Below are 27069 nucleotides of genomic sequence, written 5' to 3' on the forward strand. Positions count from 1 at the left end.
TCCAGTCGAAAATAAGAACAGGACAAGAAAACCGGACAACCGGAACCGGCTTCAAAACTAATAACCCCAGAGGAACCAACGGGTTACCCCATCTGGATAACACCATGCACCAGGGGTGATACAATCACAGCCACATCTAAGGGTCCGTGGACAACTCCTACAGCTCGAGGAATGTACGATGAACGAGCATCCCAAACACCTGGCGGTAGATCAAACATAGAAACAGATATTGACGGCAGATAAGAGCCATAGGCCCAGTAAGTCTGCCCGATATTACCTAACAGTATAAACTTATCTAGTTCGTAGGATAGCCTTATACTTGTCCATAGCATTTTTAAAGTCCCCCCAAGTGTTTGTCATTACTACCTCTTGAGGAAGTTTATTCCATAAATCAATCACTCTTTCTGTAAAGAAGTGCTTTCTTAAATTACTCCTGAATCTACTACCCTTTAGCTTGAGCTCATGACCCCTTGTTCTTGAATTTTCCATTTTATGTAAAATACCCACAGCCTCAGTTTTACTAAGCCCTTTAACGTACTTGAAAGTTGCTATCATATCACCTCTTTCCCTTCTCTCCTCTACGCTATACATATTTAGGTCATTGAGCCTATCCTGGTAAGTTTTATTTTTTAGACCATGTACCATTTTGGTAGCCTCCTTTGCACAGAATCAAGTTTTTTAATATCCTTCTGAAGATATGGCCTCCAGAACTGCACACAATACTCAAGATGAGGCCTAACTAATGATCTATAAAGTGGCATTAGAACCTTACTATTTCTGCTGCAAATACCTCTACGAATACATCTAAGCATTCTGCTGGCCTTAGTCGCGGCAGTACTACATTGTTTACTAAGTTTTAAAACATCTGAAATAATAACTCCCAAGTCCTTTTCCTCATCTTTAACAGTCAGTAACGTGTCATTGAGTCTGTAATTAACATTTAAATTTTTCTTCCCTAAATGCATTTTTTTACACTTTGCTGTATAAAACTTTAGATCCCAGTCATTTGTCCAATCCTCCAATTGTTGTATATCACTTATTTGGTCTACAACCCACCCCCCCTCACGAAACATCCACTCTGTTACAAATTTTTGTATCATCTGCAAACAGATATACCTTCCCCTGTAGCCCTTTGCTGATATCACAGATAAATATGTTAAACAACACAGGCCCCAAAACTGATCCCTGAGGAACACCACTAGTAACAGACCCCTCTGCTGAATGAACTTCATTTACTAAGACACTTTGTTTTCTGTCCTTAAGCCAGCATTCCACCCAGTTCACAATTTTTGAGTCTAGACCAAGGAGATACAGTTTGTGAGTTAGTTTGTGTGGGACAGTGTCAAATGCTTTGCTTAAATCTAGATATGCTACATCAACTGCTCCACCCTTGTCTAATACTTTTGTTACATAATCAAAGAAGTAAAAATGAAGTCAAACGCCTAAGCAGGGGTAACCGCAAGAAAAAAAGACAACACACTCTCCAGAGCTCCAAAATTATGATAGCAGACGAGATACCGTAGGGGGAAGGAAAAAGGCCAAAAGACTGAGCTTTCAGAAACAGATGACCAGAAAACCAGCCCCAAAAAGGAAAAAAAAAAGAGGAGGCACAAACAACCTTGACCCTTTAAGGAAGAGGTACCATTTCCAATGGACTCCAAAAGGACAATCCAAGAAAAAATACCAATAGAGGAGACGAGTAATCGCCACCTAAACCTGGTACCACAGATTTTCAAGGAGTCATCTTCCCTATTGGGAAGGAGAAAATGCTAGTTCCCAAACCAAAGTCAGGAAACTCCAAAGTAAGCCTTAGCAGGATCAGAGCTCGGTAACCCGTCAGCCATCAGGAATAGGACATTGAGGACTGAGCACAATCCCCTCTGATGCCCAACTCAAAGGAATAAACAAGGACCAGCCTGACGTCTAGGAACGAAAGGTCTCCTTATAACATACAAAACAAAGAAAACTAACTCTTCACCAGAGTAAGCAACTCAGCAACCCAACCGGGCCAGCCGGTTACAATGGGCACCACTTGGTAGATATGGACCTCAAGGAACAGAAAAACTAGTGCCTGACCAGGACCAGCCTGATACATAGGGCACCCTAGAACTTGTCCAAGGCCACAGAAAAATTGAATCCCTAGTAGGGAAAGACAAAATAAACGATAGACATAACAATGTCTTAACATATTTATTTAACTTCCGCGGAAGTGCCAAAGCAACCACAAAATCGCTAGCATCAAATCCCAGAGAAAAAATGTTTTCCAAAAGGAAAAACTATAACAGCTCTGCTGTCTCATAAATATATTCTGTTATCTTCAACACTAAGCTGTGTCACCGTTCTACCCCTCCCCTTTCTCTCCAAGCTCCCGGAGTCCAGCTCAAGCCATACATTTTTTTCTCTCCTATGCCTTTCAGAGTTTGTTTAGATCGGACCCTATTTTCAAAGGGTCTGATCTAAACAAACTCTGAAAGGCATAGGAAAGAAAAAAATGTATGGCTTGAGCTGGACTCCGGGAGCTTGGAGAGAAAGGGGAGGGGTAGAAGGGTGACACAGCTTAGTGTTGAAGATAACAGAATATATTTATGAGACAGCAGTCGCTGAGCTGAGCTGAGCTGTAACAGCGTGTTGGGGGATCCCTGAGGCCGGTTCAAAAGATATGCTTTAGCAGTGAAGGTAATAGCTGCAAACTTTATGGCAGCAGTAGTTTTTTAGTTATGCTGTGAGTGCAATGTCTATATGTGTGCACGCTCACAGCAATAAGCAGACTTCCGGTTTTTGAAAAAAAAAATGGAACACCTATAATAAAAACAAAAAGGATTTGCATTTAAAAAAATTAAAAAACATTATGAATAAAAAAAAAACACACAAAACCCTGGCTAACAATCACTGACAAGCCGGTCGTCTCACAGAGCTGTCAGCATTCAGTGAAAACGGCTGCCTGTGAAACAACTAAATCTATGAAGCTCGTTCACAAAGTTAATGAGAACGAGCTTCATAAAAGCGGCAAAGAGTATCCTTTTTATGCGCATGCGCGGAAGTGAAGGAGTAAAGAAGGGAGTGCACATCCAGTCTATATAGACAACGCGCGTTACAACATGGCGGCTAGCACCGCATTCAGTAGGCAGTGGTTTAGGGGTAATATTGAGACTGAAAAATAATTGAGCAGAGGCTAGGTAAATAAACAAAGTAAGCAACAACGTTTAAAACAATACAAAAACGTTTATAAAAAAAGTTAATCACAGAAAAAAAGATGGTGTTTAGGGTCCCTTTAAAAGCCCAAGAAGTGGCGACTTATCTAGCAGAATGAGCTATAATTCCCTGAGGCGGAGACTGTCCCAGGCCAAAGAAATGGCAGAGGGCTTTCTGACCTTTAATAGGACCAGAAAAACAACAAATAGACTAGAATTCTTCCTGAAATCTTTAGTAGCTTCGACATAATACAGGTAGGTAGCCCTCAGATTACGCCGGGGTTAGGTTCCAGAAGGAATGGTTGTAAATCGAAACCGTTGTAAATTGAAACCCAGTTTCCCAGTAAGTCAATGGGAAGTGAGGGAGTTAGGTTCCAGGCCCCTCTCAAAATTGTCATAAGTAACACCTAATACATTATTTTTAAAGCTTTGAAATGAAGACTTTAAATGCTAAACAGCATTATAAACCTAATAAAAAATAATCACACAACACAGAATATATAATTAAACTAAGTTAAATGAACAAAAACATTTGCTAAACAGCATTATAAACCTAATAAAATAATCACACAACACAGACTTCACTTGCATTTATCTGCAAACAGTTATTTTTATGCATTCCAATCTGGACTGATTTATAGACAGGAAGATATTGTTCCTTTGAAATCTGCTCGATAGCTCAGGTCTGGTTAAACTGATTAATTTCAGCTTGCTTGGCTTTGCTGCAACACAAGCGGACAGCTCCACCTACTGGCTATTTTAATCAATGCACTGCTTCTCAATGCTTTTCAATAGCAGTCACATGACTGGAAAAAAAAGGTTGTTATTCTGAAACGGTGTAAATTGAACCGTTGTAAAACGAGGGCCACCTGTATTTCAAAGCTCTTACAACATCCAAAGAATGTAAATATCTTTCAATAGTATTCTTAGGATTAGCACACAAGGAAGGAACAACAATTTCCCTACTAATGTTGTTAGTATTCACAACCTTAGGAATAAATTTAAACAAAGTCAGCAAAACAGCCTTATCCTGATGGAAAATCAGAAAAGGAGACTCACAAGAGAGAGCAGACAATTCAGAAACTCTTCTAGCTGAAGAGATAGCCAAAAGAAACAACACTTTCCAAGAAAGTAGTTTAATATCCAAAGAATGCATAGGCTCAAAAGGAGGAGCCTGCAAAGCCTTAAAAACCAAATTAAGACTCCAAGGAGGAAAGATTAATTTAACAACAGGGTTGATACGAACCAAAGCCTGAACAAAACAGTGAATATCAGGAAGCTTAGCAATCTTTCTATGAAATAAAACAGAAAGAGCAGAGATTTGTCCCTTCAAAGTACTTGCAGACAAACCTTTATCCAAGCCATCCTGAAGAAACTGTAAAATTCTAGGAATTCTAAAAGAATGCCAAGAGAGCTTATGAGAAAAACACCATGAAATATAGGTTTTCCAAACCCGATAATAAATCTTCCCTGAAACAGACTTACGAGCCTGTAGCATAGTATTAATCACTGAGTCAGAGAAACCTCTATGACTAAGCACAAAGCGTTCAATTTCCATACCTTCAAATTTAGCGATTTGAGATCCTGATGGAAAAAACGTCCCTTGAGACAGAAGGTCTGGCCTTAAAGGAAGTGGCCAAGGCTGGCAACAGGACATCTGGACAAGATCTGCATACCAAAACCTGTGAGGCCATGCTGGTGCTATCAGAAACACATGCAATTGTTCCATTATGATCTTGGAGATCACCCTTGGAAGAAGAACTAGAGGTGAAAAGATATAAGCAAGTTGGTAAAACCAAGGAACTGCTAAAGCATCCGCCATCTCCGTCTGAGGATCCCTGGACTGGACAGGTACCTGGGAAGCTTCTTATTTAGATGGGAAGCCATCCAATCTATTTCGGGAAGACCCCACATCTGTACAATCTGACAAAATACATATGAATGGAGAGACCACTCCCCTGGATGTAAAGACTGACGGCTGAGATAATCCGCTTCCCAATTGTCTACATTTGGGATATGTATCTCAGAAATTAGACAGGAGTTGGATTCTGCCCAAGAAAGTATCCAAGATACTTCTTTCATCGCTAAAGGACTGCGAGTCTCACCCTGATGATTGACATATGCCACAGTTGTGATATTGTCTGTCTGAAAACGAATGAATGATTCTCTCTTTAGTAGAGGCCAAGCCTGAAGAGCCCTGAAAATAGCAGAGTTCTAAAATATTGATTGGTAACCTCGCCTCTTGAGGATTCCAAACTACTTGTGCTGTCAGAGATCCCCAGACAGCTACCCAACCTGTATGACTTGCATCTGTTGAAATCACAGTCCAGGAAGGACGAACAAAAGAGGCCCCTTGAATAATCCGATGATGGTCCAACCACCAGGACAGAGAGAGTTGAATGTTGGGATTTAAGTATATCAATTGTGATATCCGTGTATAATCCCTGCACCATTGATTCAGCAAGCAAAGCTGCAGAGGTCTCATATGAAAACGAGCAAAGGTGATCGCGTCCGATGCTGCAGTCATGAGACCTAAAACTTCCATGCACATAGCCGCTGAAGGGAATGATCAAAACTGAAGGTTTTGACAGGCAGAAACCAATTTCATTCATCTTTTGTCTTTTAAAGACAGAGTCATGGACACTGAATCTATCTAGAAACCTAAAAAGGTGACCCTTATCTGAGGAATCAAGAAACTCTTTGGTAAATTGATCCTCCAACCATGTCTTTGAAGAAACAACACAAGTTGATTTGTGTGAGATTCTGCTAAATTAAAAGATTGAGCTAGTACCAAGATATTGTCCAAATAAGAAAACACTGCAATACCCTGCTCTCTGATTACAGATAGAAGGGCACCGAGAACCTTTGAAAAGATTCTTGGAGCTGTTGCTAGGCCAAATGGAAAAGCAACACATTGGTATTGCTTGTCTAGAATAGAGAATCTCAGAAACCGATAGTGGTCTGGATGAATTGGAATGTGAAGATATGCATCCTGTAAGTCTATTGAGGACATGTAATGACCTTGATGAACAAAAGGCAGATTAGTCCTTATATTCACCATCTTGAAAGTTGGGACCCTTACAAATTAATTCAAAAACTTCAGATCCTTCTTCGGGACAATGAATAGATTTGAATAAAAACCCAGACCCTGTTCCAGTAGTGGAACTGGTACAATTACCCCTGAAAGCTCTATATCTGAAACACACTTCAGAAAGGGCTAAGCTTTCACAGGATTTGTTAATTCATGAAAAATCTTCTCAAAGGAGGTCTTATTCTGAAACCTATTTGATACCCTTGAGACACAATATTCTGAATCCAATGAATCTGAACGGAACCTGCTCAAACGTCTTGAAATAATTTCAATCTGCCCCCCACCAGCAGAACTGGATTGAGGGCTGCACCTTCATGCAGTCTTGGGGGCTGGCTTTGGTTTTTTATAAGGCTTGGGTTTATTCCAACTTGAAGATGGAGCCAGAGTCCTTAGGGGAAGGAGTGGTTTTCTGTTCTCTATTCTGATGAAAGGAACAAAACCGATGAGAAGATTTTAGATTAACCCTTAGACTTTTTATCTTTTTTTTAAAAAAAAAAAACTCCCTTCCTCCCAGTAATAGTGGAAATAATAGAATCCAACTGGGAACCAAACAAATGATTACCATGGAATGATAGAGATAGTAACCTAGATTTAGATACCATGTCAGCATTCTGTGACAACTAACGGATAGATTAAGAGTTTTGCGTTATGAGTGGCTCTGTACTAACATTTCCACCACTCACCTCCCTATAGCGCTGCTATTACAGGTTTGCAAAAACCCGGCGTTAGCAGGCAATATGTCAGCATTGAGCTCCATTGAGTTCCATACCGCACTCAAATACCAGCGCTCGTGCACGATTTCCCCATAGACATCAATGGGGAGAGCCGGCTAAAAAAAAGCCTAACACCTGCAATAAAGGAGCATAAAGCTCCGTAACGCAGCCCCATTGATTCCTATGGGGAAAGAAAATGTATGTTTACACTTAACACCCTAACATAAACCCCGAGTCTAAACACCCCTAATATGCTGCCCCCTACATTATACTTATTAACCCCTAATCTGCTGCTGCCACTATACTAAAGTTATTAACCCCTAACCCCTAAATCTAACCCTAACACCCACTAATTTGAACATAATTAAAATAAATCTAAACAAAAATTACAATTAAAACCTAAATAATTCCTATTTAAAACGAAATAAATACTTACCTATAAAATAAAACCTAAGCTAGCTACAATATAACTAATAGTTACATTGTATCTATCTTAGGTTTTATTTCACAGTCAAGTTTGTATTTATTTTAGCTAGGTAGTTAGTAAATAGTTAATAACTATTTACTAACTACCTAGCTAAAATAAATACAAATTTACCTGTAAAATAAAATCTAACCTGTCTTACACTAACAACTAACCAGCCAATAGGATTTTTCACCTTTAATTCCATTGGCTGATAGAATTCTATCAGCCAATCAGAATTCAAGGGACGCCATCTTGGATGATGTCATTTAAAGGAACCTTCAGTGTATGGCTGGGACCGTATGAAAAGGAGGCTCCGCGACGGATGCCTTGAAGATAGAGCCGCTCCGCGTCGGAAGAATGAAGATAGAAGATGCAGTCTGGATGAAGACTTCTGCCCGCATAGAGGACCACTACTTGCCGCTTGGATGAAGACTTCTCCCGGCTTTGTTGAGGATGGATGTCCGGTCTTCAAAAACTGTAAGTGGATCTTCGGGGGTTAGTGTTAGGTTTTTTTAAGGGTTTATTGGGTGGGTTTTATTTTTAGCTTAGGGTTTGGGCTGAAAAAGAGCTAAATGCCCTTTTAAGGGCAATGCCCATCCAAATGCCCTTTTCAGGGCAATGGGGAGCTAAGAATTTTTTAGATAGGGTTTTATTTGGGGGGTTTGGTTTTGTGGGTGGTGGGTTGTTTGTATTTTTTTTTTTACAGGTAAAAGAGCTGATTTATTTGGGGCAATGCCCCGCAAAAGGCCCTTTTAAGGGCTATTGGCAGTTTAGTTTAGGCTAGGTTTTTTTATTTTGGGGGGGCTTTTTTATTTTGCTAGGGCTATTAGATTAGGTATAATTAGTTTAAATATTTAATAATTTCTTTTTTATTTTGTGTAATTTAGTGTGTTTTTTTTTTTTTAAATTTAGTTAATTGTATTTAATGTAATTTATTTAATTGTAGTGTAAGGTTAGATGTTAGTGTAAGACAGGTTAGGTTTTATTTTACAGGTAAATTTGTATTTATTTTAACTAGGTAGCTAGTAAATAGTTAATAACTATTTACTAACTAGTCTACCTAGTTAAAATAAATACAAACTTACCTGTAAAATAAAACCTAACCTGTCTTACACTAACACCTAACCTTACACTACAATTAAATAAATTAAATTAATTAAATACAATTACCTAAATTACAACCCCCCCACTAATTTACACAAAATAAAAAAATTATAGGCTGTACCGCTCACTTTTTGGCCGGACAGGCAAACTCTTAATACTGGCGCTGTGGAAGTCCCATTGAAAAAGGACTTTTTGAAAGCTGCGGTAGTTACGTTGCGTTACGGCCAAAAAAGTATGCGGTACAGATATATCTGCAAAACTCGTAATATCAGCGGTAGTGAAAAGGCAGCGTTATGAGGCTTTTTCACTCATAACGCAAAACTCGTAATCTAGCCGTAAAATAGCCAAAGACATAGATTTCACATCAATCTTGATGATATAAAATATAGCATCACAGATAAAATGATTAGCATGTTGAAGCAATCGAACAATGCTAGACAAATCAGAATCTTTTTCCCGATGTGCTAAGATATCCAGCCAAAAAGTTGATGAAGTCGCAACATCAGCCATAGAAATGGCAGGTCAGAGAATATAGCCAGAATGTAAATAAGCTTTCCTTACATAAGATTCAATTTTCCTATCTAAAGGATCCTTAAAAGAGGTACTATCTTCCATAGGAATAGTAGTACGCTTAGCAAGAGTAGAAATAGCCCCATCAACCTTAAGGACTTTTTCCCAAAACTCTAACTTAGCTACTGGCAAAGGATACAACTTTTTAAACCTTGAAGAAGGAACAAAAGAAGTACCAGGCTTAGACCATTCCTTAGCAATCACATCAAAAATAGCATCAGGAACAGGAAAAACCTCAGGAGTAATCACAGGTTTATAGACAGAATTTAAATGTTTACTGGATTTATTATCAAGAGGTCCAGACTCCTCAGAGAGATCCTCATCAGAGGTGGATATATAAGTATGTTGTCGGTCATTACAAATTTCATCAGTATGAGAAGTTTTAAAAGACCTTTTACGTTTATTTGAAGGCGGTATAGCAGCCATAGCCTTCTGTATTGCATCAGCAATATAATTTTTCATATCAACAGGGATATCATGTACTTTAGATGTTGAAGGAACAACAGTTACTGTACTAGCACTAATAGAAACCTTTTCTGCATGCAAAAGCTTATCATGACAACTGTTACATACTACAGCTGGAGATATAATCTCCACTAGTTTACAACAGATACACTTAACTTTGGTAGAACTGTGTTCAGGCAGCATGGTTCCTACAGCAGCTTCGGAGACAGGATCAGATTGAGACATCTTGTAAAATGTAAAAGAAAAAATAACATTTAAACAGAAATATCTTATTTCTACATATAGCAGTTTCAGGAATGGGAAAATATGCAAATGCTAAAATTGACAAAAAAGCAAATAGCATAGCCTTCTGAGCATAAAGAAGTCAAGGAGCATATAGGAAGTGGGGTAAAATAAAATATTTTTTTTTTTGGCGGCAAGTATGACGCACGATGCAAAAGGAAGTTGAAAAAACATTTTGGGCGTCAACAAACATCCGGAAAGGACACAACTTGCGTCATAACAAACACAATTTTGCTCCAAACAACCTTGAGTCAACTAAGACGCAGGAAATGACAAACTTGCGTCATTACAAACGCACATTCACGCCAAAAAATTCTCCCGACAAGAATGACGCAATAAAAAACAGTATTTTGCCCCCTCGCAAGCCTAATTTGCCCGCAAGTTTTTCAAAAGAAAAGAGAAGTCAAATTGGGAAAAAACATAATTTATGTAAGAACTTACCTGATAAATTCATTTCTTTCATATTAGCAAGAGTCCATGAGCTAGTGACGTATGGGATATACATTCCTACCAGGAGGGGCAAAGTTTCCCAAACCTCAAAATGCCTATAAATACACCCCTCACCACACCCACAATTCAGTTTAACGAATAGCCAAGAAGTGGGGTGATAAGAAAGGAGCGAAAGCATCAAAATAAGGAATTGGAATAATTGTGCTTTATACAAAAAAAATCATAACCACCACAAAAAAGGGTGGGCCTCATGGACTCTTGCTAATATGAAAGAAATTAATTTATCAGGTAAGTTCTTACATAAATTATGTTTTCTTTCATGTAATTAGCAAGAGTCCATGAGCTAGTGACGTATGGGATAATAAATACCCAAGATGTGGAACTTCCACGCAAGAGTCACTAGAGAGGGAGGGATAAAATAAAGACAGCCAATTCCGCTGAAAAATAATAATAATCCACAACCCAAACCAAAAGTTTTAATCTCAATAATGAAAAAAACTGAAATTATAAGCAGAAGAATCAAACTGAAACAGCTGCCTGAAGTACTTTTCTACCAAAAACTGCTTCAGAAGAAGAAAACACATCAAAATGGTAGAATTTAGTAAAAGTATGCAAAGAAGACCAAGTTGCTGCTTTGCAAATCTGATCAACAGACGCTTCATTCCTAAATGCCCAGGAAGTAGAAACTGACCTAGTAGAATGAGCCGTAATTCTTTGAGGCGGGGATTTACCCGACTCTACATAAGCATGATTGAATCAAAGATTTTAACCAAGACGCCAAAGAAATGGCGGAGGCCTTCTGACCTTTTCTGGACCCAGAAAAGATAACAAATAGACTAGAAGTCTTTCTAAAATCTTTAGTAGCTTCAACATAATATTTCAAAGCTCTTACTACATCCAAAGAATGTAAAGATCTCTCCTTTGAATTCTTAGGATTAGGACACAATGAAGGAACCACAATTTCTCTATTAATGTTGTTAGAATTCACAACCTTAGGTAAAAATTTAAATGAAGTCTGCAACACTGCCTTATCCTGATGAAAAATCAGAAAAGGAGATTCACAAGAAAGAGCAGATAACTCAGAAACTCTTCTAGCAGAAGAGATGGCCAAAAGGAACAGAACTTTCCAAGAAAGTAATTTAATGTCCAGAGAATGCATAGGTTCAAACGGAGGAGCTTGTAAAGCCCTCAGAACCAAATTAAGACTCCAAGGAGGAGAGATTGACTTAATGACAGGTTTGATACGAACCAAAGCCTGTACAAAACAATGAATATCAGGAAGATTAGCAATCTTTCTGTGAAAAAGAACAGAAAGAGCAGAGATTTGTCCTTTCAAAGAACTTGCAGACAAACCTTTATCCAAACCATCCTGAAGAAACTGTAAAATTCTAGGAATTCTGAAAGAATGCCAGGAGAATTTATGAGAAGAACACCAAGAAATGTAAGTCTTCCAGACTTGATAATAAATCTTCCTAGACACAGATTTACGAGCCTGTAACATAGTATTAATTAATGAGTCAGAGAAACCTCTATGACTAAGAATCAAGCGTTCAATTTCCATACCTTCAAATTTAATGATTTGAGATCCTGATGGAAAAAAGGGCCTTGAGATAGAAGGTCTGGTCTTAACGGAAGAGTCCAAGGTTGGCAACTGGCCATCCGAATGAGATCCGCATACCAAAACCTGTGAGGCCATGCTGGAGCCACCAGCAGCACAAACGAACGTTCCATTAGAATTTTGGAAATCACCTTTGGAAGAAGAACTAGAGGCGGAAAGATATAGGCAGGATGATAATTCCAAGGAAGCGACAACGCGTCCACTGCCTCCGCCTGAGGGTCCCTGGATCTGGACAGATACCTGGGAAGTTTCATGTTTAGATGAGAGGCCATCAGATCTATTTCTGGAAGTCCCCAGATTTGAACAATCTGAAGAAATACCTCTGGGTGAAGGGACCATTCGCCCGGATGTAACGTCTGGCGACTGAGATAATCCGCTTCCCAATTGTCTACACCTGGGATGTGAACCGCAGAGATTAGACAGGAGCTGGATTCCGCCCATACAAGTATCCGAGATACTTCTTTCATAGCCTGAGGACTGCGAGTCCCACCTTGATGATTGACATATGCCACGGTTGTGACATTGTCTGTCTGAAAACAAATAAACGATTCTCTCTTCAGAAGAGGCCAAAACTGAAGAGCTCTGAAAATCGCACGGAGTTCCAAAATGTTGATTGGTAATCTCGCCTCCTGAGATTCCCAAACCCCCTGCGCTGTCAGAGATCCCCATACAGCTCCCCAACCTGACAGACTCGCATCTGTTGAGATCACAGTCCAGGTTGGACGAACAAAAGAAGCCCCTTGGACTAAACGATGGTGATCTATCCACCACGTCAGAGAGTGTCTTACATTGGGATTTAAGGATATTAATTGTGATATCTTTGTATAATCCCTGCACCACTGGTTCAGCATACAAAGCTGAAGAGGTCGCATGTGAAAACGAGCAAAAGGGATCGCGTCCGATGCAGCAGTCATGAGACCTAGAATTTCCATGCACAAAGCTACCGAAGGGAATGATTGAGACTGAAGGTTTCGACAGGCTGAAACCAATTTCAGACGTCTCTTTTCTGTTAGAGACAAGGTCATGGACACTGAATCTATTTGAAAACCCAAAAAGGTTACCTTTGTCTGAGGAATCAACTAACTCTTTGGTAAATTGATCCTCCAACTATGTTTTTGAAGAAACAACACAAGTTGATTTGTGTGAGATTCTGCAGAATGTAAAGACTGAGCAAGTACCAAGATATCGTCCAAATAAGGAAATACCGCAATACCCTGTTGTTCTCTGATTACAGAGATAAGGGCACCGAGAACCTTTGAAAAAATCCTTGGAGCTGTTGCTAGGCCAAACGGAAGGGCCACAAACTGGTAATGCTTGTCTAGAAAAGAGAATCTCAGAAACTGAAAGTGATCTGGATGAATCGGAATATGAAGATATGCATCCTGTAAATCTATTGTGGACATATAATGCCCTTGCTGAACAAAAGGCAGAATAGTCCTTATAGTTACCATTTTGAATGTTGGTATTCTTACATAACGATTCAATATCTTTAGATCCAGAACTGGTCTGAAGGAATTCTCCTTCTTTGGTACAATGAATAGATTTGAGTAAAACCCAAGACCCTGTTCCAGAACTGGAACTGGCACAATTACTCCAGCCAACTCTAGATCTGAAACACATTTCAGAAATGCCTGAGCCTTCACTGGGTTTATTGGAATGCGAGAGAGAAAAAATCTCCTTGCAGGCGGCCTTACCTTGAAACCTATTCTGTACCCTTGTGAAACAATGTTCTGAATCCAAAGACTGTGAATCGAATTGATCCAAATGTCTTTGAAAAGTCGTAACCTGCCCCCTACCAGCTGTGCTGGAATGAGGGCCGCACCTTCATGTGGACTTGGGAGCTGGTTTTGACTTTCTAAAAGGCTTGGTTTTATTCCAGATTGGAGAAGGTTTCCAGACAGAAACCGTTCCTTTAGGGGAAGGGTCAGGCTTCTGTTCCTTATTCTGACGAAAGGAACGAAAACGATTAGCAGCCCTGTATTTACCTTTAGATTTTTTGTCCTGAGGCAAAAAAGTTCCTTTCCCCCCAGTAACAGTTGAAATAATAGAATCCAACTGGGAACCAAATAATTTATTACCTTGGAAAGAAAAAGAAAGCAAAGTTGACTTAGAAGACATATCTGCATTCCAAGTTTTAAGCCATAAAGCTCTTCTAGCTAAAATAGCTAAAGACATATACCTGACATCAACTCTAATGATATCAAAGATGGCAACACAAATAAAGTTATTAGCATGTTGAAGGAGTTTAACAATGCTATGAGTATTATGGTCTGATACTTGTTGTGCTAAAGCCTCCAACCAAAAATTGGAAGCGGCAGCAACATCAGCCAAAGAAATAGCAGGCCTAAGAAGATTACCTGAACATAAATAAGCTTTTCTTAGAAAGGATTCAATCTTCCTATCTAAAGGATCCTTAAAGGAAGTACTATCTGCCGTAGGAATAGTAGTACGTTTAGCAAGAGTAGAGATAGCCCCATCAACTTTAGGGATTTTGTCCCAAAACTCTAATCTGTCAGATGGCACAGGATACAATTTCTTAAACCTTTGCGAAGGAGTAAATCAAGTACCCATATTATTCCATTCCCTAGAAATTACTTCAGAAATAGCACCAGGGACAGGAAAAACTTCTGGAATAACCATAGGAGGTTTAAAAACCGAATTTAAACGCTTAGTAGATTTAGTATCAAGAGGACTAGATTCCTCCATCTCTAAAGCGATTAAAACTTCTTTAAGTAAAGAGCGAATAAATTCCATTTTAAATAAATATGAAGATTTATCAGTGTCAATATCTGAGACAGAATCCTCTGAACCAGAAAAATCCTCATCAGAAACAGACAAATCAGAATGATGACGGTCATTTAAAATTTCATCTGAAAAATGAGAAGTTTTAAAAGACCTTTTACGTTTACTGGAAGGAGGAATAACAGACATAGCCTTCCTAATAGATTTAGAAACAAATTCTCTTATATTAACATCTGAGTATTAGATGTTGAGGGCACAGCAACAGGTAATGGTATATTACTAATGGAAATACTATCTGCATTAGCAAGCTTATCATGACATTCATCACAAACTACAGCCGGAGGAACAGTTACCACAAGTTTACAACAAATGCACTTAACTTTGGTAGAACCAGCATCAGGCAGCGTCTTTCCAGAAGTAGATTCTGATCCAGGGTCAATCTGAGACATCTTGCAATATGTAATAGAAAAAACAACATATAAAGCAAAATTATCAAATTCCTTAAATGACAGTTTCAGGAATGGGAAAGAATGCCAATGAATAAGCCTCTAGCAACCAGAAGCAATGAAAAAATGAGACTGAAATAATGTGAAAAAAAGGTGGAGACAAGAATGACGCCCACATTTTTTAGCGCCAAAAAAGACGCCCACATTATTGGCGCCTTAAATTTTTTGGCGCCAAGAATGACGCCACATCCGGTAACGCCGACATTTTTGGCGCAAAACGTCAAAAAAATTACGCAATCACGAACAACTTCCGGCGTCAAGTATGACGCCGGAAATGACAAAAAAAAATTTGCGCCAAAAAAGTCAGCGCCAAGAATGACGCAATAAATTGAAGCATTTTCAGCCCCCGCGAGCCTAACAGCCCACAGGGAAAAAAAGTCAATTTGAGGTAAGAAAAAATTGATTATTCATATGCATTAACCCAAATAATGAAACTGACTTGTCTGAAATAAGGAATATTGATCATCCTGAATCAAGGCAAATATAAGTTTGAAGACATATATTTAGAACTTTATATAAAAGTGCCCAACCATAGCTTAGAGTGTCACAAAAAATAAGACTTACTTACCCCAGGACACTCATCTACATATAGTAGATAGCCAAACCAGTACTGAAACGAGAATCAGTAGAGGTAATGGTATATAAGAGTATATCGTCGATCTGAAAAGGGAGGTAAGAGATGAATCTCTACGACCGATAACAGAGAACCTATGAAATAGATCCCGTAGAAGGAGACCATTGAATTCAAATAGGCAATACTGTCTTCACATCCCTCTGACATCCCTCTGACATTCACTGCACTCTGAGAGGAAAACCGGGCTCCAGCCTGCTGCGAAGCGCATATCAACGTAGAATCTAGCACAAACTTACTTCACCACCTCCACGGGAGGCAAAGTTTGTAAAACTGAATTGTGGGTGTGGTGAGGGGTGTATAAATTTCTACTTCCTGGGCGTTTAGGAATGAAGCTTCTGTTGATCAGATTTGCAAAGCAGCAACTTGGTCTTCTTTGCATACTTTTACTAAATTCTACCATTTTGATGTGTTTTCTTCTTCTGAAGCAGTTTTTGGTAGAAAAGTACTTCAGGCAGCTGTTTCAGTTTGATTCTTCTGCTTATAATTTCAGTTTTTTTCATTATTGAGATTAAAACTTTTGGTTTGGGTTGTGGATTATTATTATTTTTCAGCGGAATTGGCTGTCTTTATTTTATCCCTCCCTCTCTAGTGACTCTTGCGTGGAAGTTCCACATCTTGGGTATTTATTATCCCATACGTCACTAGCTCATGGACTCTTGCTAATTACATGAAAGAAAACATAATTTATGTAAGAACTTACCTGATAAATTAATTTCTTTCATATTAGCAAGAGTCCATGAGGCCCACCCTTTTTTGTGGTGGTTATGATTTTTTTGTATAAAGCACAATTATTCCAATTCCTTATTTTGATGCTTTCTCTCCTTTCTTATCACCCCACTTCTTGGCTATTCGTTAAACTGAATTGTGGGTGTGGTGAGGGGTGTATTTATAGGCATTTTGAGGTTTGGGAAACTTTGCCCCTCCTGGTAGGAATGTATATCCCATACGTCACTAGCTCATGGACTCTTGCTAATTACATGAAAGAAAAGACTATAACTTAGGTAAGACAAACTTCCTAAAACATGATTCCCATAACGAAACTGCCAGACTGCAAAGGGAAATACACATAGACCTGACTCATTGCAAATATAAGAAAAATACATATATTTAAAACTTTATATTAATACATAAAGCGTCAAACCATAGCTGAGAGTGTCTTAAATAATACATACTTACCGAAAGACACCCATCCACATATAGCAGATCCTGGTAGGATTGTATATCCCATGCGTCACTAGCTCATTGACTCTTGCCAATTACATGAAATAAATGTAGACAAGGAGATTGACTTCATCCCCCTTCATCTAATCCTGCTTGCCGTCTGGAAAGGAAGACCGAGGATCCATCGACTTAAGACTGGGATCCTCCAGCACAGCCAAAACATGCCTCAGCAGGACACGAAGGCGCGCCAGTATATAACGAAAGGCAAGACTTACCTCTGCCGGGGCAACTGATGACCCTGGCCCCGAGAATTGGACCCCTGAAGCCTCAGAGGAAACCGCTTCCCCAGAGGGCTGATCTGATCCAGATGATCCCATGCCTGACGAGCCCTGGTTAACGGAACACGGACAGTATCCACCTGGAAGCTGTAAATGTGCCAACACCATAGATATGGCCATGTGGAACCGTGCCATAACCTCTGGAGGAAACAAGCCGCCTTCCGGAGAAGGGGTAATGGCATTTGAGATAACTGCTTGCATAGCAAGAGAAGGTACTAGGGTGCGCGCCTCGCGGGATATGGGATCCTCAGGGGCGGATGGGCTCAGCGGACTCTAATTTCCCCGAATCGGGAGACAAGAGCACTCGAATGCAGCATTCGGAACATAACTGATGGGCATGGATTACCCGGGCCATTTCATACTCTTTGCAAGAAGAAGTATCAGAATCCTCCATAACTTGTTTATTGAAATTATGGACAAAAAATAAACGGCACCTTACACCCCCCAATGGCTGGGGCACTCACCACCTCCTATGACCTAGACAGCAAGCGAAACAGACTCTCTCCGTCGCCACCCGGTCAGGAATACGGAAATGGAGAACAGAAAACTTGACCACGTCCGGTCACAAGGTGTACAGTGTAGACCAAGGAAAAGCGTGCCAGTCCACAAGGACCACGCGGCCTGACAAAAAGGCTGGTATGTCCTGAAATAGCCACGAGCCCAAGCATCACTACACATTAGCAGACAGAATCACATAACAAACATGATTAAAGCCCCCCCGCTGTTCAATAACCCCCCTCAGGAGATATTAACCCTTGATTCCATAAAGATAAAAGGAGTCCCACTGAGACCCTCTCTTCTTTTACATTACATTCTGATATTGAAAGTAAAATTAAACGATCTTACCGGAATCCACGTGATGGAACAAGAACACGGCCCTTCAAGTGTGACAGATAGTAGCATCGCTTCTGACATGGAATTGCGTGAAGAAAGCAGGCCGCGAAACTCGTCAACGCTGATTGCCTATCAAGCTGTTAATATGAGTCAGGATGGTTTAGCAGAAAGACTCTTCCTGCATCTCCGGACTCTAACTTTCATCCATGCTCTCACTGAGATGATGACAGGACTACTTAAAATTCCAGTCCCATTCTGAAGAGTACTACCCTCCATAAGAGACTATTGAATCTTCCGACACGTCTCTGTCAACCTCCTGTGACGAAAGGCAAAGAATGACTTGGGGATGAGGGAAGTGGGGCAGGTATTTAAGCCTTTGGCTGGGGTGTCTTTGCCTCCTCTTGGTGGCCAGGTTCTGTATTTCCCAAAAGTAATGAATGCAGCTGTGGACTCTCCCCATTAGAGAAGAAAACCGTATTTAACTCTTGAGACCATTCACACCACTCTGAGGGAGCCATTTTAAGTATTTTGCGATGGTTGCATTTTCAACGTAAGTGTTTTTATGTTGATTATGTTAATAAATGAAGTAAAGAAATTAGTCAAATCTATTTACCTGTTTGAAGTAGGCTTTAACAAGGCAAAACACAAAACCTCTGTCCATAACCGACAACAGATTGTTGAGAAAGAATCCAAGGCTGATGTTAAGTCTTTCCACCATTTCTGTGTCCTGTGCAACATAAAAGTATAGCAGACTAATCATAAACGCTTGTATTTTGTACACCATGTTTTGCATTTTATTTTATAATTTCATCCCTACTGTCTCCTCAGTAGCTCAGCTAATGACTTTTTGCGGCACTGCTTTAATAGTTTGTCACTGGCAAATTGGCTTCTACTGTAAAGTTTCTTAAAGGGACACTAAAAGTAAAAATAGAGCATGCAGTTTTAAGAGACTTTCCAATTTACTTCCAATATCAAATTGCACACAGTCTGTTTTTTTATATGCACACTACCTGAGGCACCAGCTACTACTGAGCATGTACAAAAATTCAGTGTATACGTATAGGAATCTGTGATTGGCTGACAGCTATCACATGGTACAGGGGACTGCAAATTTAATTGCATTTTAAAATTTGTCAGAAAAAAAAAATCTACTGTTCATTTAAAATTCAGAGTAATTGCTATTACATTGTATTTTTATCATGCACTTGTTGAGTATTCAATTCTACTTTACTTAATGATTTTGTTTTCAGTCAGTACATAAAGCCGTCAGATGTCTTTGTTCTTCTATGCTCACAGAAGAAATAGGTTTCACAGCATATACATGTTTGTATCTTATTTCACCACGAGCTATCGCTGCTTTTGTTTCATTCTCTTGTAAGATTACACAGACAATACTATGGGTAGGAGAGCAATAAAAATCTAAGGAAAGCCATATACATGTTCATATTAAGGTGGTTTGCAGTAAAGCCACCTTGCAAAATAAATAATCATCGAAATAACTGGTCTTCAGTGGCAGCATCCATTCATGAAGAACCCAACGACAATCTGCATGGTTTAGTGGCATCAGTGACATCATGACCCTGTATAATCTATTAGATCGCTCTTAGCAACAAAGGGACGACAGAGCCCATAGAATGACTGTGGCTCATATAAAGGCTGCTTTGAGAGCTTGCGTCCCAATTACTTCCACTCTGACCATGTGTCTGGTGTCAAATATATTTGTCTGTAGGGACTTCTTATCTGTGAGCTTGATCCTTAACCTCTTAAGGACATATGATGGAATTTTTCCAGCATAAAACAATTGAGCAAACTGAAAGCTGTGTCCTTAAAGGGTTAAAGGGACACTGAACCCAATGTTTTTCTTTTGTGATTCAGATAGAGCAGCAATTTTAAGCAACTATCTAATTTACTCCTATTATAACATTTTCTTCGTTCTCTTGCTATCTTTATTTGAAAAAGAAGGCATCTAGGCTTTTTTTTTGGTTCAGTTATCTGGACAGCACTTTTTTACTGGTGGATGAATTTATCCACCAATCAGCAAGAACAACCCAGGTTGTTCACCAAAAATGGGCCGGCATCTAAACTTACATTCTTGCATTTCAAATAAAGATACCAAGAGAATGAATAACATTTGACAATAGGGGTAAATTAGAAAGTTGCTCTATCCAAATCACGATAGAAAAAATTTGGGTTCAGTGTCCCTTTAATATTTCACATCCTGTGGCAGCTTTTATCTAATGGAACATGAAGTTCATGTCCTGATGGCATTAAACAACAGCTCCCGCAAACTGATCTGTTGTTGCACTTAAATAGAGAGACATTTTTAACAAATCATTACGTTCTTTTACTATGAGGTTGTTTTTGGACAAATGTCTGATAGACAATACTAAAAAAAAAAAAGGATATGAACAAAACATTTTTCTTTCATGATTCAGATAGAGCAATAATTTAAAGCAACTTTCTAATCTACTCTTCGTTCTCTTGGTATCTTTATTTTAAAAACAGGAATGTAAAGCTTAGGAGCCGGACCATTTTTGGTTCAGCACCTGGGTAGCGCTTGCAGATTGGTGGCTAAATCAATGGCCCTTTAATTAAAGAGATATAAAAGTGCAAAAAAGAAAAATGTTCTCTCCCCCCTCTCTTTTGCGCTCTCTCCCCCCTCTCTTTTGCTCTCTCTCTCTCTCCCCTCTTTTGCTCTCTCTCTCTCCCCCCTCTTTTGCTCTCTCTCTCTCCCCCCTCTTTTGCTCTCTCTCTCTCCCCCCTCTTTTGCTCTCTCTCCCCCTTCTCTTTTGCGCTCTCTCTCCCCTGTCTCTTTTGCGCTCTCTCTCCCCCCTCTCTTTTGAGCTCTCCCTCTCCCCCTCTCTTTTGAGCTTTCTCTCCCCCTCTTTTGTGCTCTCTCTAGCCCTCTTCTGCTCTCTCTCCCCTCTCTCTTTTGCTGTCTCTCTTCCTCTCTTTTGCTCTCTCTCTCCCCCCCCTCTTTTTGCTCTCTCTATGCCCCTCTTTTGCTGTCTCTACCCCCTCTCTTTATCCCCCTCTTTAGAGCTCTCTATCTCTCACGGCGCATCCGGCCACGTCACGCCCTGTCCGGCCACGTAACGCCCCGTCCGCGTCACACCCAGCCCCGCCCCCGCCATGCCCGACTCCACCCACGTCATGCCTGTCCGGTCACACCCACTCCACGCCATGCCAGGTGAGGTAGGCCAAGTGTGTTTGTCCTCGTTCGCAGTCTACTGCGCATGACAGCTTCGGACAAACACACTTGGCCATTTATTATATAGGATAACTTTATTATGAGAAAATAATGAATAAAGTCCAACATGACTGTACACACACGGTTAAAAGTAGCTTAAACTCAGTGTGTTAATAATGTGAATGGGATAATGACAATGAATATAATAGGTCAGGGTAACAGTAGCTATTAGATGGCAATATTAATATCAACCTCTCATAAGGTGTTAAATGCTTAGATAACACAAAACACACCTGCTGCAGTTGCAGCAGCTAGGGTAACCTAGTCTTTTAAATTACTGCAAACGATATCAACTTTGTATATAATGTCTCCCAAATACATCCAATGCAATTGCTAAAGTGTATGCTGGACAGTTGAAAAAACGATATACTGACAAAAAGCCCCTTCTATAGCGGGGGCTTGAATTACAGTTACCCTGACTAATTTGGTGTCAAAATCGATTGTTATAACAAAGACAGACTGAGTAAGCATCTAAAAATGAGGTACTATGACCTTGTGAGAGTGCCCCTGATGCGCGTTTCACATAACGCTTCCTCGGACTCCAGTGGGAAATCCTGACCTAAAGCACTGTCCAAGGGAAGGCAGAACATGTAATTGGATATTACAGGGAACCACAACACATACATGACATATTCTTAATTAACTTTTTCTAATTGTGCAAAATAACTAACAATGCTGTATGCAATCTTTTCATCTTGTTGCACTCTGTTGTAGATAACAAAATTAATGCTTACCTGATACATTTCTTTCTTTCCGGACATGGAGAGTCCACAACTTCATTCAAATTACTAGTGGGTACATCACTCCTGGCAAATTTTTGAAAAAGTATGCAGAGAGGACCAAGTTGGAGACTTGCAAATCTGTTCCACAGAAGCTTCATTTTTTAAAGCCCAAGAAGAGGAGACAGTCCTAGTGGAATGAGCTGCAATTCTCTCAGGAGGCTGCTGACCAGCAGTCTCATAAGCAAAACGAACCACACTTCTCAACGAGAGGGAAAGAGAAGTAGCAGTAGCCTTCTGACCCTTAGGCTTTCCTGAGAAACAAACAAACAGGGCAGAAGACTGGTGAAAATCCTTAGTCACCTGTAGGTAGAATTTTAGAGCATGCACAACATCCAAGTTGTGCAACAGACGTTCCTTATGAAAAGGAGGATTAAGACAGAGAGAAGGAACAACAATTTCCTGACTAATATTTTTATCCGAAACTACCTTAGGGAGAAAACCCAATATAATATAAAGAACCGCCTTATCCACATGAAAGATAAGGTAAGGAGAATCACACTGCAAAGCCGAGAGTTCCCAAAACTCTCCGAACAGAAGAGATAGCAATAAGAAACAAAACCTTCCAAGATAACAACTTAATATATATGGAATGCATTGGCTCAAACGGAGCCTGCTGCAAAACTTTAAGAACAAGGTTAATGCTCCAAGAGGGAGCAACAGGTTTAAACACAGGTCTGAATCTGACCAGGGCCTGACAAAAAGATTGAACATCTGGCACTTCCACCAGACGCTTATGTAAAAGAATAGATAATGCAGAAATCTGACCTTTCAGAGAACTGACTGACAACCCTTTCTCCAGACCTTCCTGGAGAAAGGACAAAATTCTAGGGATCCTGACCCTACTCCAAGAGAAGCCCTTCGAATCACACAAATAAAAGGTATTTGCGCCATACCTTATGGTAAATTTTATGAGTGACAGGCTTGCGAGCCTGGATTATGGTCTCTATGACCAACTCAGAAAACCCACACTTAGAAAGAACTAAGTTTTCAATTTCCAAGCAGTCCGCTTCAGAGAAACAAGATTTGGATGGAGGAAAGGACCCCAAGTTAGAAGGTCCTTCCTCAGAGGTAACCTCCAAGGAGGAAGAGATGACATCTTCACTAAGTCTGCAAACCAGATCCTGCAAGGCCATGCAAGAGTTATTAGAATTACAGACGCTCTCTACTGTTTGATAAGAGCAATGACTCTTGGAAGAAGAGCAAATGGAGGAAACAGATATGTTAGACCGAAATCCCAAGGAACCGCCAGAGCATCTATCAGAGCAGCCTGAGGATCTCTTGACCTTGAACCGTACCTTAGAAGCTTGGTGTTCTAACGAGACACCATCAGGTCCAACTCCAGCACCCCTCACTTGAGGGTTAACGCGGAGAACACCACCGGATGGAGAGCCCACTCCCTGGGATGAAAAGTCTGTCTGGTCAGGAAATCCGCCTCCCAGTTGTCCACTCCTGGAATTTTGATGGCAGACAGAAGACAATTGTGAGCTTCCGCCCACTGAATAATCCGAGTCACCTCCTTCATGGCCAAGGAACTCAGAGTTCCTCCCTGGTGATTGATGTAAGCCACTGAGGTGATATTGTCCGATTGGAACCTGATAAACTGGGCTAAGGACAATTGAAGTCAAGCCATCAGAGCATTGTAAATCGCTCTCAACCCCAAGATGTTTATTGGGAGAGCAGACTTCTCCCGAGTCCATAGTCCCTGCGTCTTTAACGAGTCCAAGACTGCTCCCCAGCCAAGCAGGCTAGCGTCTGTGGTCACGATAACCCAGGAAGGTCTCCGGAAGCATGTGCCCTGAGACAGATGCTCCTGAGAAAGCCACCATGGGAGAGAGTCTCTTGTCGACTGGTCTAGATCCGAATGGTCTCCGTTCCATTGTCTGACCATGCATAATTGCAGAGCTCTCAAATGGAATTGAGCAAAGGAAATGATGTCCATGGAAGCGACTATCAGACCAATTACCTCCATACATTGAGTCACTGAAGGCCGAACAGTAGACTGTAGAGAGAGGCAAGAGGAAAGAATCTTGGATTTTCTGACCTCCGTTGGAAAAAATTTCATAGATAGGGACTCTATGATGGTCCCTAAGAAAACCACCCTTGTAGCTGGAACAAGGGAACTCTTCTCCAGATACACTTTCCATCCGTGGGAACATAGAAAAGATAACAAGATCTCTGTATCAGAGTTTGTTGAAAAGATGGCGCCTGAACCAATATGTCTGCCAGGTAGGGCGCCACTGCAATACCCCGAGACCTGACCACTGCCAAGAGAGCCACTAGAACCTTTGAGAAAATTCTGGGAGCTGTGGCAAAGTAAAAACGGAAGAGCCACAAACTGAAAGTGCTTGTCTAGAAAAGTGAATCTCAGGAATTTGTGATGGTCCCTGTGAATGGGAACATGAACATACGAGTCCTTCAGGGTCTATGGTCCTCATGAACTGACCCTCTTGTACCAAAGGAAGAATGGAACGAATGGTTTCCATTTTGAAGGACAGTACCCTGAGAAATTTGTTGAGGGTCGAAAAGTTCCCTCTTTTTTGGGAACCAGAAACAGATTTGAGTAAAATCCTAGACCCTGTTCCCTTTGAGGAACTAGAACAATCACTCCCAGGGAGAAAAGGTCCTGAACACAGTTCAAGAATGCCTCTCTTTTTACCTTGTCTGCACACAATCTTGAGAGGTGGAATCTGCCCCTGGGAGGGCAAGATTTGAATTTTATTTTGTAATCCTGAGATACTATATCCAATATCCAAGGATCTGGGACATCTCGTATCCACACTTGACAAAATATGGAAAGTCTGCCCCCCACTTGATCCGATCCCAGATGAGGGGCAGACCCTTCATGCTGACTTAGACTCAGCTGAGGGTTCTTAGATTGCTTCCCCTTGTTCCAAGACTGATTGGGTTTCCAAGAAGACTTGGACTGCTCCTGCTTGGAAGAGGGAGAGGAAGATTTTTGACCTTTGAAGTTACGAAAGGAACAAAAATTACTTTGACGTCTTTTAGGTCTGTTCTTTTTGTCTTGTGGTAGAAAAGATCCTTTTCCACCCGTAATATCAGAAATTTTGTCTGCCAGACCAAGTCCAAACAAGATTTTACCCTTGTAAGGAAGCACCAGAAGCTTGGACTTGGAGGTAACATCAGCTGACCAAGATTTTAACCACAAAGCCCTGCGGGCTAAGACGGTAAAGCCAGACATCTTGGCTCCCAGTCTAATAATTTGCATGTTAGCATCAGAAATAAAGGAATTGGCTAGTTTTATAGCCTTAATCTTATCTTGGATCTCCTCTGAGTCTCTACTAAAATTGATTCAGACAAGGCATCACACCAATAAGATGCAGCACTTGCAACTGTGGTAATACAAACTGCAGGTTGCCATTGAAGACCCTGATGAACATACATGCCCATTGACAGAGGCAAAGAGAATGACTGGGGATTATGGGTAAGGGAGTGACACTGAACAGCTTTGCTGTGGCGCTCTTTGCCTTCTCCTGCTGGCCAGGAGTGATATTCCCACTAGTAATTGGAATGACGTCATGGACTCTCCATATCTTAGGAAATAAAAAAGCTTTATAACTTAAACGTTGATCTGCAGCATTGGATGTGCTATGTATGCTGCCATTTTTAAAGTACATTCCACAACAGTGTGCCACGTGATGAACATGGCACCAGCTATTACTAAATCATAGTGAGCCCTGCAGTGACTGACAAGAATGGCTTCAGGCACTGTTATGTTTATAAATAGCACGAGCAGGGAAGGAAGTGTGAGATGGGAGGAGAGGTGGAGAGGGAGGCACAGGGGGAAGAAAGGCTCTAGAGATCATATGTAAGGTAGATGGAATGCAAATGTCTCTTGCTATAATTTTTTATGCAGCGTGAGTTTGCTTTCTTTCTTTTCCTTGTGCCTCCCTCTGCACCTCTCCTCCCACCTCCCACTTCCTATCCTGCTCATGCTATTTATAAACATAACAGTGCCTGAAGCCATTCTTGTCAGACACTGCAGCGCTCACTATGATTTAGTAATAGCTGGTGCCGTGTGCATCACGTGACACAGAGTTGAGGAACGCACGTTACAAGATGGCAGCATACATAGCACATCCAATGCTGCAGACCAAAGTTTAAATTGTAAAGCTTTTATATACAATAGAATGCAGTAAGATAAAGACTGCATACAGCATTACAGTCAGTTTATTTTGGATAATCAGAAAAAGTTAGTTTAAAACATTTCAAGCAGGTGTTGTGGTTCCCTTTAAGGGCAATGATATCAAGAAAAGCAAGAGGTTTAAAGTCTGATGTGTGCATTTAAAACTAGGCACAGCAGTAATAACTAATCAGTATTAAATTACAATACCAACAAAGAAATAAATGGTAGATCTGATATTTGCATGATACAAGCTAGACTTTTTTTATGAACATTACTCAGATGTGCAACAGAGTTCATTCTCAAGACTAAACAAGATGCAGCAATAATAAATCTACAAGTAACCAGTAATTACATGTGGTATATTGAAAAAACATTAAATGAAACCACATAAGATGCCTTGAAAGCAGTTAGAGTGTTGAGAGGAGACACTGTAGAGACTCTTCATACCTGGATATTTCCCTAATGATTTTATCTGTGAATGTTCATTGATATTTTGTATAAAAGTGTAATAAAACGAATAATCTGGAAGTCTTAAAGAAAATGGGGAATTTCACACAAGTTCTCATAGTTGCTCCTCTACAAATAACCGCTAAAAATAATAATTTACAATCAATGTAGCGCTTTGAAAGAATGTATTTCTAAGCAATATATCTAAAAAAACTAAATTTATGCTTACCTGATAAATTTATTTATTTATGGATATGGTGAGTCCACGACGTCCTCAATTA

General features: G+C 40.2%; 1 protein-coding gene across 14 annotated transcripts in view; it reads right to left on the reverse strand.

Annotated features, from left to right (window-relative positions):
• DOCK7 (dedicator of cytokinesis 7) overlaps positions 1 to 27069 on the reverse strand; it is a 695569-nt gene that overhangs the window by 266515 nt on the left and 401985 nt on the right. For all 14 annotated transcript variants that reach the window (XM_053693655.1, XM_053693653.1, XM_053693652.1 and 11 more), the window contains one exon: positions 18779 to 18892. In XM_053693655.1, coding sequence (XP_053549630.1) covers positions 18779 to 18892 — 114 coding nt within the window. The remainder of the gene's footprint in view (positions 1 to 18778; positions 18893 to 27069) is intronic.

Source organism: Bombina bombina, chromosome 10 (assembly GCF_027579735.1).
Source record: "Bombina bombina isolate aBomBom1 chromosome 10, aBomBom1.pri, whole genome shotgun sequence".
Taxonomy (NCBI): Eukaryota; Metazoa; Chordata; class Amphibia; order Anura; family Bombinatoridae; genus Bombina; species Bombina bombina.